The sequence below is a fragment of the Chenopodium album genome, chromosome 10 (assembly GCF_948465745.1).
Source record: "Chenopodium album chromosome 10, dcCheAlbu1.1, whole genome shotgun sequence".
NCBI lineage: Eukaryota > Viridiplantae > Streptophyta > Magnoliopsida > Caryophyllales > Amaranthaceae > Chenopodium > Chenopodium album.
In genome coordinates, this window is record NC_137843.1 from 8280554 (window position 1) to 8301744 (window position 21191).

The 21191-nt window shown below is 35.4% G+C and overlaps 2 protein-coding genes and 1 long non-coding RNA gene across 4 annotated transcripts; 2 read left to right on the forward strand and 1 right to left on the reverse strand.

The window, feature by feature from the left end:
- The first annotated feature begins 639 nt into the window (after positions 1-639).
- LOC145562147 (E3 ubiquitin-protein ligase RKP-like) lies at positions 640-14119 on the forward strand. The gene is made up of 11 exons (XM_081622337.1): positions 640-815; positions 1042-2694; positions 2922-3749; positions 5272-5432; positions 6603-6741; positions 8565-8648; positions 11116-11397; positions 11517-11648; positions 12023-12222; positions 12744-12948; positions 13409-14119. The coding sequence occupies exons 2-11, from the start codon at positions 1198-1200 to the stop codon at positions 13709-13711; spliced, it is 3831 nt and encodes a 1276-aa protein (XP_081478463.1). The 5' UTR covers positions 640-815; positions 1042-1197; the 3' UTR covers positions 13712-14119.
- Positions 14120-14865: 746 nt separating this feature from the next.
- LOC145562148 (uncharacterized) lies at positions 14866-18513 on the forward strand. Of its 2 annotated transcripts, none has more exons than XM_081622338.1 (5): positions 14866-15194; positions 15772-15822; positions 17336-17469; positions 18034-18125; positions 18221-18513. In XM_081622338.1, the coding sequence occupies exons 1-5, from the start codon at positions 14940-14942 to the stop codon at positions 18412-18414; spliced, it is 726 nt and encodes a 241-aa protein (XP_081478464.1). In that variant the 5' UTR covers positions 14866-14939; the 3' UTR covers positions 18415-18513. The 2 variants fall into 2 exon arrangements, with proteins under 2 accessions (XP_081478464.1, XP_081478465.1); XM_081622339.1 differs by having other exon boundaries at positions 14867-15194; positions 18232-18453.
- Positions 18514-18975: 462 nt separating this feature from the next.
- Positions 18976-19919, reverse strand: LOC145562149 (uncharacterized). Its single transcript, XR_014094290.1, has 2 exons — positions 19606-19919; positions 18976-19493 (listed from the first exon to the last, which is right to left on the reverse strand). It is a non-coding gene; the product is annotated as an uncharacterized LOC145562149 (long non-coding RNA).
- Between the last annotated feature and the right edge of the window lie 1272 nt (positions 19920-21191).

The window sequence follows — 21191 nt, forward strand, 5'->3', positions numbered from 1 at the left end:
CCTAAAAATTTACATAAGAATCGTTGATTCGCTTAGCCTTTGATGAATACTTTAACCAAACGACCTTAAAAGCCCTAAGGAAATTTACGTGGACCATACATTTCAAAATTTTTTTTTGACGGGTGCATTACAAATTAAAGAATAAAAAATAACAAAGCATCATACTAAGGGCCTGTTCTGATTGACTGAATTGAGCTGAATTGAACTGAATTGAAACGAACTGAATATTTTATGCGAGAAGGAAATTAAGAACTGAATTGAATTGAACTGAACAGAATACAAAATAATTTGAAGAGAATATGCCCTAAGAATTATTCATATGCTACAAGTTCCATACCCAAAATTCTTAAAATTATTTCAAATTAAACAAATATTTCGAAACTTCGCTTAAAAAAAACAAAATAAAATCCCGAAAGTCACTGTACCCTTAAAATTGACCTCGTTAACAGCATGACCGGCAGAAACGGTACCCTTCCCAAAATCACCGGCAGCTGATTCTCACATGTAAGAGTTTTTTAGTCCACGTCACTCACTTGCTTGCAACGGCCACGTGTCGGTTGATCAACCCTCAATTTGTAGGGTTCTTCCTAGTCAGCATTTCTTCGTATTCCCCCAAACTTTTGGCAAACTATTGGAAATTTCTGTTCTACGACCTTTTCCTTTTTCCCCCAATTTATTTTCTCTCTCTTCTTCTTTCTTCAGACTTCATTAATGGCGTCGTCTTCTTAGCCCTAATTTTTTTAATCAGCCGACTTTTCTGTCAAATTGATCGTTGGTTTCAAGCTTATTTGTTGAAGATTTTGATTATTTAACTTGTAAGTTGTTTAATTTTTGTACTTAATTTTTTGTTTAATTGAAGAAGAATAAATTGTTTTGATGCTTATTTTGGTAATTTTTTGTTAGTTTAATGAAATGGAAGTCTGAGGAACTATGAATTTCTGGAAATAATTTTACTTTTGTTTGAATTGTTGGAAATTTGATGATCATTGCTTGATTTTTTGGCGACAGTTATGTGTAGATGCTTATGTTAGTGATTTTTAGCTTGTAGGGAAAGCTGCTGTTTGTGCTCTTTGTATATACGAATAATTCGAGGATTTGGAGACGATTTTCGGTTGGATTTTTAGTTGATTCGAGGTTTTCTGTGGGTTGTAATCATATGTAGGGTAAATTGGGGAGGTGGAAAATCCCTCCTCTTTAATGGCTGAAGATGGTGTATGGGGTAGTGGATTATCGTCAGGGTTAGCGCTGATACTTAATGGTGAGGATAAGAAAGCGAATTGTCAGAAGAATCGTCTAGTTTCATATCATGATGATTTCGGGCACCAGTCATTGGAACGAACACTGGAATATATCTTTGATCTTCCTTCTCGATCAATAGGACCAGTGAGTGGTTCATTGGATGTTACTATAGTCCATTCTATTGTCAAACGTTTTCTTCTAAAGTTTCCGTCATCTCTGAGCTCTCAACTTCAGGATAGGGATGGTATCTCTATATTTGACCGTGGACATGGGCATGTTGTTTCTATTGATGAATCCAGTACATGTGGGGATTTGCGGAAAGTTAGTCCTCCTTTGCTGTTGGAAAGTCTAGCTATTTTTAGCAGTGCCAGAGCAAATGCATGTGTGTGGGAAGGCAAATGGATGTATGAAGTGATGCTAGAAACTGCTGGGATACAGCAGCTTGGTTGGGCAACAATCTATTGCCCTTTCACTGATCGTATGGGTGTGGGTGATGCTGAGGATTCTTATGCATTTGATGGTAAAAGGGTTAAAAAATGGAACGAGGAGGATGAGGGATATGGTCAGCCATGGGTCGTCGGTGATGTTATAGGATGTTGCATAGACTTGGATGAGGATAGGATACTTTTTTACAGGAATGGTATTTCACTCGGGGTTGCATTTGCCGGCATTCGGAAGATGAATCCTGGACTAGGTTACTTTCCTGCAGTCTCCTTATCGCAGGGTGAAAGGTGTGATCTGAATTTTGGCGCGCGGCCCTTTAAGTACCCAATTGAAGGTTTCCTTCCCCTACAAAATCCTTCACCTGCAACTTCACGTGCCTCCCAGCTATTGCAATGCTTATCAAGGTTGTTGGAAATAGAACGCATGGAAAGGGCCAAGTTCACTTCCGTTGATAAATTGAGAAGGTTGCAGAGGTTTGTTCCACTGGATGACATCTTTCACCCTGTTGCTGATGCAATATGTGATGAATTCTTCTCTATCCTCGACGGAGACGATAGGTGCTTGGAGTATATAGCATGGGGTCCATTACTGTCATTTCTATTGGATATATACGGTCTTCATTTACCACATGATCATCGGAGCTTAGACAAAGTCGTTGACGTGTTTCTAAAATTTAGAAGCTCAAGCTCGCTGTTTCAGCATGTAATTGGTGCCCTTTCTTACAGTTGCAAAACAGCTTCATTAGTTTTAACTGAGTGCCCATATTCAGGACCATATCCATATCTTGCCCTGGCTTGCCATTTGTTGAGAAGAGAGGAGTTGATGGTGCTCTGGTGGAAGTCATCTGAGTTCGAGTTTCTCCTTGAAGGTTTTTTGTCGTGGAAAAGTCCTAACAAGCATGATCTTCAATTGATGATGCCTTCTGTTTGGTGGCCTAATTCATGCGAGGATGTTTCTCATGAAAGCAGTATGATGCTAACCACTACAGCTCTGTCAGATGCAATATGCAAGGTATTGTAAATATATTAGATACCCCCCCACAATGCGTTCACTCCTTATTGCTACTTTTCTCTACCCCTTTATATTTGTCATGTGTTGGATTTTCCTGCAAAGCTGTAATTTGAGATTTTTCCACAGGAAGAGTAGCTGTGAACTTTCAAGAAGTAATGGATGTATTGTTGCTCATTAATTGTCAGGGGATGGCTAATTTATATATGTTGTATTTATGCTGCTTGCAGATTGAGGAGAAGCACCGAGATCTCTGTTGCCTGGTTATCCAGTTCATTCCACCTGTGACACCTCCTCAGTTTCCTGGTTCAGTTTTTAGGAAGTTCCTGCAGAACCTTTTATTGAAAATTGGAGGAGCGGACCGTAACATGACCCCTCCTGGGGTTCTTGGAAACACCGTCCTTGTTTCTTTGTATGCTGTTATCCTTCATTATCTTTCAGAAGGTTTTCCTATGGCAGAAATTTGTGGATGGTCTAAGGGCCACAGAGACGATGCTAAAGAGGTAGTTGGTTTTCTACATAGGGGTGGTCAGCTCAGTTTTCCAATTGAGTTGTTTGTGAAAAATGATCCTATGAGGATTGACATTCCCAGAATTGGAGGATCATTTAACAATTTGTTAGAACTGCATTCCGTTCTTGACCGGGAGTCTGAAGTAATTTCTTGGGAAGAAGGTTGCATGGATGATAAAGACACTAGAGTAACACATTTTACAAGGCAGAAGCCATGTTGCTGTTCTAGCTATGATGTTGATTTCACAAGAATCTACCGTGATCCAATTAGATTTAGAGCCAAAGGTTCTCGTGGCCATAGCTCTTCAATTCCTGAGCGATCTGCTCATGTTGCTGCTGAATGCAGTACTGGAAGTTTAAATGAGGAAATTGAAGACAAGTCTAGTTCAAGTGAGCATCCTCACTCTCAGTTTGGGTATCGATCAGTGCAACCATCAAGAACAGTACCTGAAGGAAGTAACATCTCTTCAGCCACATTGAGAGAGGAGGAACTTCTTGATGTTATGCTATTTTTGTACCATGTAGGGGTCTCTCCAAATTTGAGGCAGGTGAGTCCAGTGGGTGTTTTATTTAGTTGGTAGTGTATTTTGGTTTTCAAATTACTCCGCAATTTTTTTTTAGCAATAGATCTACAGAAGTGTAGCATTTTAGATCGTGGCATCCTTTTTTTTATTATGATCTTTATTTTTCTTAAAAGAAAGCCATATGTGTGAGGAAAAAACTAATAATTGCTTTTGGAAACTGCCAAAAGCCTTTAGCCTATATGCTGGCTTCTGAACCTCAAGTACAGTATGTTGCCAATGCCAATCCAATTTTTTCGTTTTTTTTTTTCTTTTTTTTTTCTGGAGGCTAGTACCGTAGCATCCTTTTTTCCTATCTGTGCATAGTGTATTAATTTTGAAAGTCATTGTTGCTTGTGGTGCTTGAGATGTGGGATTTTGGATCATCCAAAATTCATCTTAGTTAAGGAAGGTATAAAATATGGAGTAATTGATATTGTGATTTCAGGATACAGGAAAAAAAAAAAAAATTTAGACATGGATATGTTGATTGTAGACTGTCAACTTTGGCTCAAAGGAATGATATGCATACTATTATTTTTCCCTTAGATGTGGGTGGAGTGATGTGCATCTGTGATGATGTGTACTGAATTCTTCCCTTTTTCTTTCCTTTAAATAATAATAATTTTTTTTCTGTTCTCTTAGTCCTTCCTGCCTCTTATCACACATTTTCATATATCTGATGAACACTATTACATCAATTTATTTATTTGAGTGTCTTGATCTGATGGGTATGATACTCTCAATGGGCATGGGTTCTTGGCTATTATCCTAAACGTATTTTTTGAAAATATGTTTGATACATCCATGTTGAACTCTTGAAATGAGCTACACAAGTAACATAGGTGGCTTAAGCATGACGGATTTATGCGACTTATTCGTTTGGAAATATCTTAGATGTTTTTATATTAGAACAGGTGGGTCTTTTGTTGGCTATAATCTGCGGTAGACACTTCTGTGTTAACCTGCATATTTTAGTACAGGGATATTTTGTAGTGCGTACACATTTGGCTGTTGGTGGAAGTTAAAGAGTACAATTTGGAAGACAAATGAGGCTAGAAATTATCTGGACATATACTTTGATTCAACTTTTTTTTCCCAGAAGAATGTGGGTATGAGATGTACAACTGTTCTTATGCCCCTTTGCTTGATATGCATGTGAATTCGACATGCCTTATATGGTTAAGCTTACACTCTGAGTCTTCCTGAAGTAGATTGATGTGTTCCTTCTGGCATACACCCTATACCGCTATACGTCTATGGACTATTGTTAAGTTTGATTTTTGACTTTGGGCTGGATTACTGTTGGCCTGATGATTGTTTTTATACTTGAGTACAGGAGTTGAAAATCATATATCCTTGAATATATTTCAAGTTTGAGCTTTCTATTCGAATTTCTCCAACCATGCACTGGATGTGCTTTCAGATTTTATTTTACTTAGTTGCATTTGTGGCACATTTGTCTATCCATCTTTCATTACATAGGATGTCAATTCCTTCTTTTGTGTAGGCATCATACTACATGTCACATCAATCACAGTCGATATCACTCTTGGAAGAAACAGATAGGCAAATAAAAGAAAGACCATGCCATGAGCAACAAAAACGGCTAAAAGAGGCGCGGAATATTTACAGGGAGGAAGTTATTGACTGCGTAAGGCACTCTACATGGTAAGAATTTTTTGATGTGACTTCTACTATTGCTTGTCTTGACAAATCAATCTTATTTTAGCAATATGTGATGATGTCATAATATAACCTTACTGAACAGTTTAAACTAAAACTCTGTAATCTATTGATAAGTCTTCCAGGTCTTGTATTATTATTGCCAGGAGAGTTGTTGATTAAACTAGTAGAAAACATTGCTAAGAACAAAAACAGTAACTGCAGTGCTTTTCTAGGATGGTTAATCCAATAATGACAATGAAAATGGTTAGCTAAAGAAAACTATAATATGAAGAACTGTGAAGACTTTGTAAAGTTAATAGTAACATTAAAAATATTGAATTGAAGGCATGATTAAACATTCACAAGGCAGGGTTGGAATTAACTAGAACATCAAAAGCTCTAGGGCTTATATGTAATATGCTAAAATTTTAAGTTGATAACAACGTAGTGGTAATTCTAACTCTGATTACTTCCTCGACCTTTCATTTGTTTTTTTGCAATTTGTTGAGGTGCTCCCTTACAAGTTACATCTGATTATTCTCATTACAGGATGGTTGCTTCCTATTATTATGTGAGATTTGCATCTTATCTTCAATAGATGTTATTAGGGAACCTTTCTATCTTTCACCTAGTTACTATATTCTCGATTACTTCTGATGAACTCGTGTACTTGTATGAGTTGTATTGTATCTGCTCAATGGCCAAAAGCTGACCATTGAAGTACAATTAGTCAGGGATTCATGTCTGAATATCTTCCAGATGTTCTAGACTTATTATTGGTGTCTGACGTGATCTCATTGAACTTATTAAAACTGTTGTTACTTTATACCTATCCGACATAGGTAATACAGGGTAGGTTGGCCTGGTAATTTGGATTGATGATTGAATTGAACCGGTTTTATCTTCTTTGGAGTTTGGACTTGCAATTTATTTTATATATGGGGGTTTTATTGTTAAAATAAATATCAATTTCATGATTAATTATTTGAATCCTGTTTACTTTTTCTTGAAAGTATTATCATAGGTGTGAGAAGTAGATTAGCTTTTCTTTTGTTGAATATACTTGGAAGCGTATTCTAGTGATTTTTCTTTTGTTGGTAGATTTGTCAGTTAAAGTGAGCTTTTTTGTGTCCCTTTTGCTTGATGCACTGTATTATGTGATTATGCCAACAGGTATCGTATCTCTCTATTATCTCGATGGAAACAAAGAGGAATGTATGCTGCTTGTATGTGGATTGTGCAATTGCTTCTTGTGGTCAGCAAAGATGACACCTTGTTCAGTTTTGTTCCTGAATTCTATCTAGAAGCTCTGGTAAATTGCTTCCTTTATCTTTTCTTGCATTATTATTGGGCAAATGGTTTGCCACATTTAATAGTTGTACATGTTGCTCTCTTTCTTCCTCTTTTTGGGTTTTTAAGATTACAGAAATTGGGCCAATGATACTGTGTTCTGAGGTACAAAGTCCCTGAAAATTCAATAATTTTTTAGTGTAAAACCTACTTGGTGTATCTTTTAGCAGAAGCCCTGGAAAGTTTAAATTTAATTACCAAGTAAGGATATATTTTAGGTTTGTGTCCAGATATCAGATCTTGTGGAAAGGATACGCATATGTGCGAGTTATGTTAAGTTCATCTCAAACATTTATTGGATTTCAACAAACTATTGGAGGAGTGTGGTTGAAACTTGAGAGATGGTGGTCCTTGTCCCCATTTCTTTTCAGTTTGGTTGTGGATGTCTTGAGTTTTGATTTTGAGAATGAGTAATTAAATGGCTGTGTAAAGGTCTATGTGGGAGTTGATTATTGTTTGTCATTTTAAATTTCCAGGCTCTATTTGATTCTTTCTGATGTTATGAGGAAGTTTGGGAGTGTATTGCCTTAACTGCAAATCTCTTAGTGTATATACTTTGATATGATTGGGCTAATGTAGATACTGGCAGTCGAAGTGTGTTCTTGCCTTGGTCAGTTGTAGATGAAAGAGAGTTCATTGGATGGATTGGGTTCTGTGATCTTAAGATTGAATGGGCTTGGATTTTGGCAATGGTAGCTATTCCAATTACAGCCCAATTCTATCTTGCGTCTGTTGATTGAAAGCTGCTATTGACTGGAACAGAATGGATGGGTTGTATACCTACAATACTGGAGACACTATATTTGGATTATCTTGGTGATGGTTAACTTCAAATTTTGAAGCTTTATCTCTTGATGTGTTTATATTGTGTTTTGGGAGTGGAGACTGGGGAGACTGTGTGCTATTACTTCCACATTTTGTCTAGACTCAATTTTATGGCGTTAGCTTGTTGGGTTGTGCTGGTGGAGTGGATATTTAGTTCATTTGGAGGTTTCATATGTTCTATTTTGTAATAAAAAAAGGAAGAAAATTCTCTGACATTATCTCGTATGGTGCTCCATGAGTGTTGTGGTTGCAAGTTAATAGTATTCTTGGCATCTTCCTTTTTTGTTTTGTGCTTCAAGAGCTCTGGTGTACTGCCCTTGTCAGATCTTTGCTTGATTGGTGCACTTATTTGATGGATGACTACTCGTCATCTTTGTTGATATTCTTTTTTCTTGTTTAGTAATGACATAATCTCTTTGAAGAGGAGGATAAGAAGAGGTTTGTGTAATGGTGCAAAACCAACTAGAGAAAAGGTAATGAATAAGTTATGGGTCAACTATATAGTTGGATAAGCCAATACAAGTGACTTTCATGGATAGATCTCTCTTATTCGATCTGAATGCTAAGGAACCAGAGTGAGGAAGTAGATCTTTGATAGGACAACATTCTTTTAGGATTGTGAATGGTAATTGGAGAGCATCAATGTTGTCATGGTCTGCCAGTCCCTCCGCCCTCTTCAATGGAATAATCTTTCTTAAACTCTGGTTTTGTTTCATTTATCATATCGTATTAGTTATCTCATTAATTCAGATGTGGTCTACCTTTAAACTTTCTACAGTACTTATCCATACTCCCTTATTTGCAAGCTTGCATATGTTATGACCCGCAGATTGCAAGGCTTGCTAATGTTGCACATAGGGAGTATTGCATTTGGTTTGTTATCTGTAGTTTAAGTTTAATCTGGCGGGTATGTAGTAATCAGTTATCGATATTTTAACTACTTTTTTATGTTTCTTGCAGGTTGATTGCTTTAACGTGTTACGAAAAAGTGATCCACCATTTGTCCCTTCTTCTATTTTTATCAAGCAAGGATTAACTTCATTTGTACGTCTCACCTTTTCCTCTTAAACTTTGGTTAAATTGGTGGTTCACGTTTTCTTTTGCAAGATTTTGAAATTATTGTCCTATCTCCTGTAATTGCTACTGTATACATAATTGACTGCATACTAATATTTTAGAGTCATGTGTGGTATTTCAACTTAGCTACCTTCATCCCATAATAAATTTTACACCATTTTGGAATGTCCTAAAAATTATTTTATTTTTTCTTTTCAACTTCTGTCCCATTAATAGGTTTTTTTTTTTTTTTTTTTTTTTTTTTTTGGTTTTTCTAAGCTATGCCCTTGTGGCTGTTGAGCTTCTAAGGTGTGCACATGCTTTTTCAAAATTACAAGATGCGCCCTCCAACTTAAGGTGATTATTCAATTGAACCCTCACGTTAATCCGACCTTAGTAGTTCTGTTAACCATTAAATACCCCACTTTGGAGAGAAATTTCACGCCCAAATTGGGTTAGAAATATATAAGGGGATTAACATTAGCATTTTTTCCACATTATCTCATCCACCTTTTCTTCTTTCTTCTAAATGCAACCATTGATATGTCAAGCGCTCAGTGTACTTTTTTCTCATCTGCTTTTTTTTTTTTTTTTTTTAAAACTTCCTATTTTTTTTTTTAAAAATTACTAATGTCAGAGGGTATGGTTGATTGCACAACTTTTAATTTTGAAAAAGCAAGGGTACACCGTAGTAACTTAAACTCAAGGGCATAGCTTAGAAAACCCTTTTTTTTTTCCAGTTTAATTCTCACTTGCATCCCAACATCAGTAATTCTTACCATCCATTACTCAATAATATTTTACTTGTGGCAACTATTCTATGTCTCTTTGCTCAACCAAAGTGTAAAGAGACTGTGAGGGAGAATTGTTTTTGAAGTTGTATCTCCTCTGTCTATTTGTCGTTGAATGAAGAGGGTGCACATGCAACGAGTTGTTGAATGGAGGGAAATTTGGTGGACTATATTAACTGAAGCTTTATTGGTTGGAAGGAGTTAGGAAGGATATGAAGTATATGGATTTGCATGAGAATGAGGTGTTTGATCATAAGAGATGGAGGAGGATGGAGGAGGAAGATTTTTGTGGATGACTATACGGAATAATCATTTTGGTTCATGTACCCGACCCCACTTATGGGATTAAGGCTTTGATTGATTGATATTAACTGAAGCTTTGATAAGGCTTGTTAATCCCATGGTTCTATGTTAATTTACCAGAATTGGGAATAAGGCTTACATACCTGTGGTGACATGACACAACACTGATACGGGTGCGAAATCCGGGCCTGATCCTCCATTGCCACCTGGACATGGCTGGTTGTGCAAGCCATGGATAGAGGCGGGGGAGGAAAAGAGTGTGGGGTGGGGGAGAAAGAGAGATCTCCCTGAGAAGGAGCTATCAGGCTTCATGAGAAGGAAATGATTGCTAATTTGGCTGCTTGTCTTTTTTGAATTTCTTTTTTTTTTCTTTGCTGCTTTTATTTCTCTCTCCTCTCCTTTTCATGCTGCTGCGCTGCTAAAAGTTTGTTTGCTTTAGGTTTTGACCTCATCAAGACTAATAAACAATAGTTAGGCATTGGGTTGAGATCCATTGTAGTATTTCAGTCTGATTCCTTGTTATCTTTTCTGTTTTTTTTGTTAATGTTGATCTAGCTGGTTGAAAGATTGGGGATGAGGCAACAGCATAGTTGGAAGGATCCCAGAACATCTAGACAAGAGAAGAATTAGAAGGGGGCATGTTTGTTTAAGAATCTGTTAAAGGCTGTTCGTAACACATACTGTACAATAAGGTCATGTGGTATAACTCTAAATGAATTTTTGCATAGTTTCTCCTTTTATCTTAGAGAAGGGAGAAGAGAGCAAATTTGTTGTTAATAGATAAAGTAGTGTTGGGGCTACTGGTCTAGTTACGGAGATTCTTTGACTATGATTTGCCTGTCTTGCAGTGTGAAAGTGTCAGGTTTGTTGACTTTAGAACCACTGTTGATTTGGCAAATCCTTTAATAGAGTCTGTAGTGGGATATCTTGCCGAGGAATGGGTGGTTTATTTTTGGTTAAATGTAATCCTGAGAGTCCAATGTTTGAAGCTGCATTTTGCACCCTGATAGCATCCACTCTTTGTTTGCTTGAGAGGTTTTTTTTTTTTTTATAACGAATTTTCACTTGCAGATTATATGTTGCTAATGATTAGTGTAATCATTGTAGAAAAGTGTGCTATTTGTGGGGCCACTTATCTCATAATTCTTGTAGCTTATGCCACCATATATGCCTATCATTCCCTTTCTACCAAGATAATGGAGATATAAAATTTGGTGCACATGTTGAATTGTCTCTCAATGCAGTTCCAATACATGTGCAGTATATGAACTGTATATAGCTGGCCAACCAAGCATATGATTGTGGATTCTAGAATTTGTGTACCATGTATCTGAAGTATGTGCTATTTGATCTTTGATCAGGTTACATTTGTCGTCACCCATTTTAATGATCCCCGTATATCGAGTGCTGATATAAAAGACTTGCTTCTACAATCTATATCGGCATTAGTACAGTACAAAGAATATTTGGTTTCTTTTGAAACCAATCATGCAGCCACCCACAAGATGCCAAAAGCCTTGTTATCAGCTTTTGATAACAGGTCCTGGATTCCAGTGACTAACATTCTTTTAAGGTTGTGCAAGGGTTTTGGTTTTGGTTCTTCAAAACATGGGGAAACATCATCTTCTTCAGTTGTTTTCCAGGTAAAGAAAAATTAAACCCTTATTCAGTCTTGCTTATTTTACATCCCAAGCCCTCTTTGTTGTGAACAGTTCTTTTAACTGACCCATATATTCTCTATGGATACTTGAAACTTGTGAAGAGATTGTTGCGTGATGTGTGTGCCGAAGATGAAGAACTATTTGCTGCTTTCCTGAATCGCTTATTCAATACCTTGAGTTGGACAATGACTGAGTTTTCAATTTCTATTCGAGAAATGCAAGAAAAGAACCATGTAAGCCTTTTATTTTAAATTATTGTTGTTTTTAGTTTTTATTATGATGCTACTATGTAAGACGATTGATTGTGGTATAATTTTTTTCAATTACTTATATTCTTAGTTTAAGTTTATACGGAGTAGTAAGCTGTTTCTTTTTGTGTTTTTTGATTATGCATACACTGCTAATTTGACAACCTATATATTTTAACTTTTTAAATTTTTATTTTTATTTTATTATTATACTAAAACAACAACAAATCCTTAGTCCCAAATGATTTGGGGTCGGCTAACATGAATCGTTACAAGGAACAGTCCGATATTGATTTATACTCTATTATTTATTTATTTTTTTGATTTTCCGATTGTTATTTTTTTAAAAATCTTTGTAGGTTTTGGAGTTCCGGGAGAGAAAATGCGGTGCAGTTTTTGATTTGTCTTGCAAACTTGCTCGTATTCTGGAGTTCTGTACACATGAGATTCCTCAAGCATTTCTTTTAGGAAATGATATGCATCTCCAAAGGTTGACCGAGTTAGTCATCTTTACACTTAATCAAATGACATCAGCAACTGATTCTGAGTTTTTTGATTGGTAAGCTTCCAAATTCTTTTGCTGATGTGTGTCTGAAGACTTTCAACTGCTAGTATTAATGGCATTATTTTCAATTAATTTAACTGCTCATCAATCATCAGTAGATATCTAGATGCACTCCTTTAATCTCTGTCCCGTGATTGGCTGATTTGGCTCTGATAACGTGCATTAATTTTGTGATCACCTATTTTAACCTGGCTGTTGTATACTACGTATTACGCTTATATACTAGTATGCTGTGGTTGCTACCACTTTACAACATAAAGGCCAATTAGAAAGCAGCACAATCAATTTGTAACTTAGGAATCCTTGTACTAAGACGATTGAGGTCAATTCTTGGGCAGACTTTTGAGAATTTTTTACCCAAGTGCTTCACTTAGGATCAATCTGTGAGCTTTGTCATTGAAACATCTATGTTGTTCAATTTGATGTGGTTTGTAATGGCCTATTTAAATGAGCATAATGATTTACTTCTGTTAATATATCAGCTTCTTATTATTTTTGGCATCTTTGTTCTCCAGGTCAGTTAAACGACATGGTCAGTCTCCGGAGAAAATTAATCGGGGTATGATATTGGCTCCCCTTGTTGGCATCATAGTGAATTTGGTTGAAGCCAGTACAGAAGTTGAATCTAGTGAGCAGAATGATATCATTGAAGTTTTGGCTAAGATGGACTGCCCAGAAACTGTTCTTTTTGGTCTTCAGTATATGTTGGGATTCAACTGGGTTAGTTTTTGTCCTTCACTCTATCTAGGCTAGAAATTTTGTTGCATGTCATTAATCTTCACTTGGCCATTTTATCTCCTGATTGATCCAGCTTTGTTAAACTGTTAATACATAATGTTGTCCCTATATAGGTGCATAATGTGCTAGAATCTTTTTGGATACAGTGCCCTCTTATGAGCAGCTCCAATTAGGTGCATGTGTGCTGATGGTATCATAAGCTCATAATACCGTTGAGACCTTTGAATGTTGACTTGCCAATTGCCATGCTTGTAATAATCTTGATTATTGAATTAAAGCTTTAAGAAAAGGTGTTGTCAGAAAGCCTGAATTACTGCTTAGGAATTAGGATCATTCTTTTGAGGTTGCAACATGATCTCATGTTTATCTCTTGGCTATCTTTTTATTGAAATCTCCTGATTTGTTGTGTTGTGATTTTCACTCTGCCCTTGTATATTGGCAGGCTGGTTTTTCAAAGGGGAATGTTCACTTTGCTAAGTTGAGGCAGCTTGAGGAGTTCTTAACCTGTCTTATTAGCCGTATGGGGTCCCGAGATTTGGAGACTTCCGCTTTCTTGCAAGAATCAGAATTCGATGACAGTATGTGCTGTATCTGCTATACTTCTGTGGCTGATGCCCAGTTTGTTCCTTGTTTACACCAATCGTGCTATGGGTGCATTACTCGACATCTCTTGAATTGTCAAAGATGCTTCTTTTGTAATGCCATAGTCGTTGAAGTCATCAAGGATGAAACAAGAACTATTTAAATATCAAGTTCACAGTTCTAGTTTATTAATTTTTTTGTTCTTCGAGATTTGCACTGGTTCTATTATTGTCAGTTGATCTCAGCCTGGTGCCTGCCTCTTTTTTGCAACCTAAGTAGCCTCAACAACATTGAAGCTATTTCAAGCGTGCAGAAGCTGAAGACCTAAATGTCCTCGAAAGGGGCAACACCAGAGAAGAAAGTATTAAAAGGGAGGAAAATAATATATTCTTCGTAAGTAGTATAGAAATTTTAGTTCGGTTCTCATTATGTAAATATGCATGTAGGGTCGAGGATGGCCATGGACAGTGAAGAAAACCATGGATATGGGAAATTTTTGTAGAGACTGTTGAGGGCATTATTATGTAAATACGAAATGGAATGGCAATAAAAATTCGGAGCTGTTTGTGTCTCTGTCAATCTAATGGAAACAGTCCAACCGTGTAGTGCTTCGCCTATTGTTTCTTATTCTTTGTTTGCCTCATGGTTCAAGAATCAGAATGCGAGAGCTCCAAATGAGCAGAATATATAGCCCGGGTGTATCGAGAGCTGGATACGCCCTGGTGTATAATGAAAACTAAGCAAGGCCGCAAGGGGACCTAAACAATTGTTTTGTTTTTGCAAAAAGATTTACTTGTATACTGTATACTTGATACAAGGGTAAGGGATATAAAACTGTAACGTAGTTGCATAGATATTAGATATCCATTTAGTTTGCTCCTTTTGTATATCTTTGGAAGTTCTACATAAAAAATGATCTTGAGTACTAAACAACCTACACGTCTACACCTATTCAATTCAACTCACTTTTCTAAAACTAAAGGGGTTAAAATTTTTAAAGCCTTATTCTCTAGAGTGGTTATGATTTGAGAATACCATAAACAGGCTATTCAAATTTGAAAGTAAACTCTTCAAACATTAATATTCGTGGTATTTTGGACGTTTATACTTTACATAGATTGAAAAATCGTTGACACGAACCCTAAGCTGAAATCATTACGAGAAAAATAAACCTAACAACAACATGAATATAAATCAACCATAACCCAATTTAATAAATTAGTTACTCAAATATGATTTAACACTCTTACTATCAAATTATTATACAGTATTTGATAATAATGGACACGAAACTAAACACAAACAATACAATACCCATTTTACTCATTTTCCCAACTTATGTTTCTATCTTATAGAGCAGTTGAGCTGATTGTCGAGTGAGTGAAGAAGTGATGTTCTCAGCTCTAAATTTGCAGGCGTCAATCCCTGCAACCCACCGTTTCAAAGTCGCCGGAAACCTAACTTTCTCGCAACCTCCGCCGTCTTCTCTTCGTCTCCCGGCTCGCCGCTTCACCGTACTTTCCGTTCAATCTGAGCCGTCGATTTCTTCCGAATTCACCTCCTCCGTTGGATCCTCTTCTCTTCAACTCTCTCATTCGAATATCACACATCGTCACATTACCGTCTTGAACATCCTCGCTTGTGCGGTATCCCTTTCTTCCTCTCTTACTTAACATATATATATATATATATATATATATATATATATATATATATATATATATATATATATATATATATATATATATATATATATATATATATATTTTTTTTTAAAAAATTTTTAATTTATGATTCAATGTTGATTTTTTCATAATATAATTGCTTGAGAAATATGAGTTCAATTGAATTTGGTTAATGTTATTGACTTTAGCACCTTAATTTTTGATTTTAGCAAATTGCTGTGATAGAAAAATAAAAGATAAACTTCTTGTTTTGCATATTTTAGTAATTAGGTCATTTGTTTTGCATATTTTACTTCTTGTTTTGTAATTTGTACTTGCATATTTTAGTAATTAGGTCATTTGTTTGATATCGTGGTGAGTTTTCAATTCACGCTTAAAAAACAAGATTAGTAAAAGCAGTTTGAAAATTAATAGGATTAGTATGAGTATGATTAATTTTATGTTCATATTTTATAGCTCATTTCATACTTTTAATGTCTAGAAATCAACAACTGAAACCTTTTAAGGTCATTTTAGATGTTTGTTGTTCTGTTTACAGGTTGCAATATCAACGACTTGGCTATTCTGCTCGGCCATTCCCACGCTTTTGGTTTGTACATTCTATCTACATTGGATTCTTTATTGTCTTTGATTTAGTATTTATCCCCAACTGACTGATTTTACTGAAAAAGATCGAATCTTGAGGCGCTTTTGTATTGTGAATTTCATTCTTTTGTATCCATTAATTTGATGGTAGCGAATTTAGGGATATGGAATGGACCATAATTCAGTAGTAATTTGACATAAGCATTCTGATTCCTTTGAGGGATAAGTGGTTAACATTCTCTTGTGAAAAATGGGGACGATGCATTACGGGGATTATGGAGGTATGGAACTAAAGGGACTAAGGAGATATGTGCTAATAAATATTGGCAGCAATGTTTTATGCTTAGAGACGTTTCTTCTATGCCCTTCGCACAAGAGGCTGTGTGGATAATGGATATTAATTGAAGGAGTGTTAGTTCATTTGTCCAAATATAGGGCCTGTTCACTTCATCTTAATTTCAGTTTCTTAGGGCTTGTTTACTTCAGCTTAATTTCAGTTTAGTTCAGTTGAGCTCCAATCAGTTCAGTTCAAATCAGCTCCTTATTTCCTTCTCTCATAAAATATTCATTTCAGCTCAACTCAGCTCCAATCACTCCAGCTCATCTTAGTTCAGTAAATGTGAACAAACCCTTAAACCTATGAGCTCTAAATTTTTAGTTATATCACATAGGGCTTGGGGAACTTAAGGGGTAAATAAATGTTTTCTTTGTTGTTGCCCTTTGTTACATGAAGGGTTTCAAGTAATTGATTCTTATACAAAATTAGTTGAATGTCTAATTTGAGGAAAGGAGAGGAGAGGGAGATGATGGATCTATTTTCCTTTGTTTGGATATGGAACAGAGGAAACGAAGGTAAATGGAAACTAAATAATTAGTGAATTGTGAACCCTAAGTCCCTCAAAAGTTGAAAAAAATTATTCGGGGTAATGTTTTTGGTTAGAAGAGGGAAGGTATTAGTTAAAGGAAAAGGAGTTGTAGTCTTCTTTTCTTACCTAAATTGGAAAGAAAATGAATGCCTATTATTCCTTATCTTTCCCATGTCCATAACAAACAAGGCAATATGAATATTCCTCATTTCCACTCATCTCTTTCGTATACTGTTAGAGGAGAAGGCCAGAAAACCTTTTGTCTTTTCCTCATCCAAGCCTTTCCTTCCCTCCACCATTGCTATCCAAATGCATTTTAAAATTCCTCCATACAAAAGTCATTTTGCAAGCAAACTTCTACGCCTTTTTCTTAGCACGTGATATAAATTGGAATTCAAATGAGATGCGAAAAGGAATATATTACTACATTGCGGAAACGAAAACTAAAACCAATAACTGGCATTATTTAAGAACATTAATTTCTAGGATTGAACAATAGAGCTGAGGCTATAGTATAAGGATATTTGTACCATTACTATTTTTATTCTATTATTAGATGCTTTAAGGCTCAGTTAGAGTGTTTGGGCTGGCATAATTCTCAAGGCTTTCACGGATTTTTAATAAATGCTTGGTTTGCTTGGCATGTTCAAGGCCTTCAAGAGAGCAGCTGAATCGTTGGAGAAGCTATTAGATGTCACGAGAGAAGAGCTTCCAGACACAATGGCAGCAGTACGCTTGTCTGGAATGGAGATCAGTGACTTAACTATGGAGCTAAGTGATTTGGGGTAAGTTGTTTTTTAGTATCTGCTCTTTAATTCTTTTTGAATAGTCTTTCAAAGTGATTGAAGAACATTAGACCTTCCTTAGTAGTAATTAGTGAGCTTAAATTTATGCTTACTAATAGCTCTTCATGTCTAGCTGTTTAAAATTTAGAAGAAAATTCAATGATCCATCAGAATATACGATTCTTTTCTCCAAACCTATTAGCAAGGGCTTGTAATGGCATTATGTAGTTACATGAGCTATCTTAATTATTATAGTTGAATCTCTGAACTGGTGTTGTTATAGTTTATCTGATAATCCAAATAAGAGAGTCAATATATCATTTCAAGGAACTGTATTAAGCTAATTTCATGTTAAGATGTTAGTACGTAGTTCCTAATATAGTAAGAACAAATAAAAGATTGATATCAACTCGAACTGGTAGTTTGAGGCCGGGGTTATTTTGTGAAGCTGATATATAAAGCTTCATCGTTATAATATGTTTGAGACTTGATTGATTAGTTGGTTCTTTTCTTTTGGGAACTTCCGGTACATGCTGAAAGGTCATATGATACGATGTATTGCAGGCAGGAAATAACACAAGGTGTTAAAAGGTCTACTCGTGCTGTACATGTGGCAGAGGAAAAAATGCGTCAATTTGCAAACATGACATCAAGAGGTTAGCTATTATAATCTCAGCCTCTCAGGAATCATGCTAAACTAAAACTCTTTGCCTTCCATATTATCCTGAACTTGGAATTTTCACTTCATTAGCACCAATGCAGATAGTCAGCACCAGAGCAGCATCAATAGTTGAGCCCGCGTTAGCTAAATCTGCAAGAGGCATGCGAGAGGGCATTGTAAAGGGTCGTTCAATGATCCAAATGTTATTTGCTCTCACTGGATTTTCTAGGTCGGTCGTCAAATTTGTTTCAAATAGATCTAGGCTTAGATCCTTGAATAAATAATTTTGATGATAAGAGCAGTAAGAATGTAAGATTCATTTTCACTTTTGTACATATGAATAGATTTCATTGATGCTAGGTAGCATAGCATCACTTGCCAAAGATTCAGTGTTGTGTCCTTTTTATGTTTATGGCAATCGCTCTTAAGAAATGAAAAAAGAATCTATTAGTAGCTAGTTGGGCAACTACTAGCGGGCCGAATGTCCTAAATACCCTTCACCTTGCTAACGACAACAAAACACCGGGTTAAATGCACCGTCCATATTTTTCCCATAATTAGTCGAATCTTTAAGAGAGTATAGATTGTTAGATAGTTGGATCTATATAGTAAATGTACCTACTTTAGATGGTTGTGGTCCTTGTGGACTGTGTGGTTGCTCACATTAGCAATAAAAGATGCACGCTCAATGAAACATATACATGTGTGGTTTCTTTCTTTTGGGCTTACAGATTTGTCGGCGTGTACGTAAAAAAGGGAAAAATTATTTTGATATAATCATGCTACTAAAATCTGTATTACACTACCAAGTTACTGATCAAAAACTATGCTCAAAATTCAGGAAATTAAATGAAAGCTCCCTTTAATTTTTTCATACATAAATACATTCTTTGCTTTTTTTTTTTTTTACTATAAGATTCATTAAACATGTACCTAAGCCCCAGGTGATACAGGGTGGGATTACATTTTTAGGAAGATTTTCTGAAAATTTATATTCAAAAACTATAGGATTTTATGAACCACATCTAAAAGATAAAAATAGAAAATTTACATTAATGGTCTAAAAACGAAAGTTTCTTATTAACTAGCTATCAAAAACTGCAAACTGCAAACAAAATCCATCATTCCAACTCGAGATGGGAGAAAACTACTACCTCTGTCTTGATTTGGTCGTCACCTTATTGGCTTAATGCTAGTTTAACTTACACCATCAACGTGACATCTAATTCCGAACATATGTACAATATGATTAAGCAGCAGCTGCGTGGACTTGTCCACCTCTTCCTGGATCAGGTCGTGGCTTTGGTGGCTTTCTTAAGCCACGTTTAAACTTTATTGCTCTGCTACTAACCTCAAGCTTTTCCTGTAATACATCATTTAATTTAACAAAAAATTGTAAGTAAAAAAGCAACATATAAACAAAGACAAAGATGTAATAAGATGTTGAAATCATTTACGAATACAAGATCACTAACCGTAGTCATCCTGATATCAGTGTTTGCTGAAACAGTTTTGTTTGAAGTTGTAGTTGGAGATGAAAAACAACCAAAGTCAAGAAACCTAAGTAAAGGTTTTATGTAGATTTTCATTCTTTTTAAGAAAGAAGGTTGTTTAGTACTTTTTTTTTTTTTTTTTTTTTTTTTTTTTTTTTTTTTGTTGTGAACTAGAAATTTGGTGCTATAACTTCAATTCTCTGTTGAGCTATATATATATATTCTTTCAAAAAAAAAAAAAAAACATATAAATATATAATATGCTCACATTTATGGTCCTTCATTGCCAACACACATAATTATGTCGAGGGCTAAAGCTAAAGTAACTGTAGTACTCATCAGTAGTTAATAGTGCATTACTTTATTTGTAGGGTATGTAAGCTGGCTGGAGTTGACTGCCATTTTACAACATTAAAAATTTGTGTACATAAACTAAAAAGACATACTACGTATTTAAATTTCACAGCCGTGTTTACAAGTACTGGAAATCCAAAAGAAACTCGAATTTTTGGTGCGATTGACTATGGCAGTATTTGACTATTTGGTTAATGACTAGGGTGCGTTTTCTAACTCACTTGTTTTATTTTTTCAAACAAACATGGCAGAGGATATATAACGATCAAGATCTATCGTCAAAGTCAAAAAAACCTTGAGGGAAAGTCGGAAAGGTCCAAGACATATATATTCATCACAATCCCTATTATCCCATCTTGCCACTAAATGAGCTAAAGTATTCCCCACCCATTTAACATGAGAACAAAGAAAAGACTCGAAACACGAATAAACATCTCTAATATCATTTAGTATTTATATTTGTTTGGACATGATCCACTACTATTAGACAACCATCTTGACATTGTGAAGGTATGTAGTTTTCCTACATAGTTCACACGTACTTTACAACATTGCATGAAGACATCTTCTTCTATAATCTTGATCGTTTCACTTTACTTTACTCCATTAATTAATTAGCTTTTCATCTTTTTGATTAAGATTATTAAATATAACTGTGTTTCAGCAGTAGCTGATGTCCACAAATCTCCATGCAAAAGATTGTAATCGTGTCTATCTTTCACATAAAGCAATGTACAAAAATCTTATCTACTCTTTGTATTTAATAAAGTTGTTCATATCTTTAATTCGTGATGCACATGCACATGCTACATATGGCCGCCTTGGCCGTTAATTTCCATTGGCTACTCCTAATTGCTATAATCTTGTGATAAAGAATGTAAGAGGGTGTAAAATTAGTCCAAAATGATTTTGATTTTTTTTTTTTTTTTTTTTTTTTTTTTTTTTTTGGGAGCCACAAGGACAGCAGAGGTGAGATAATAGATTGTAATATTGTATATTACGGAATTAATATTAGACTTATACTACGTAATTAATATATGCTAAACAATGTGAGAGGGTGTAAAATTAGTCCTAGTAAAGATGAAACTATGATAATTACTATACTTTAATATTTTAATACTGTATAATTAATATTTGATAAAGAATATGAGATGGTGTAAAATAAGTCCGAGTAAAGATGAAACTATGATAATTAATAGACTTTAATACTCTAT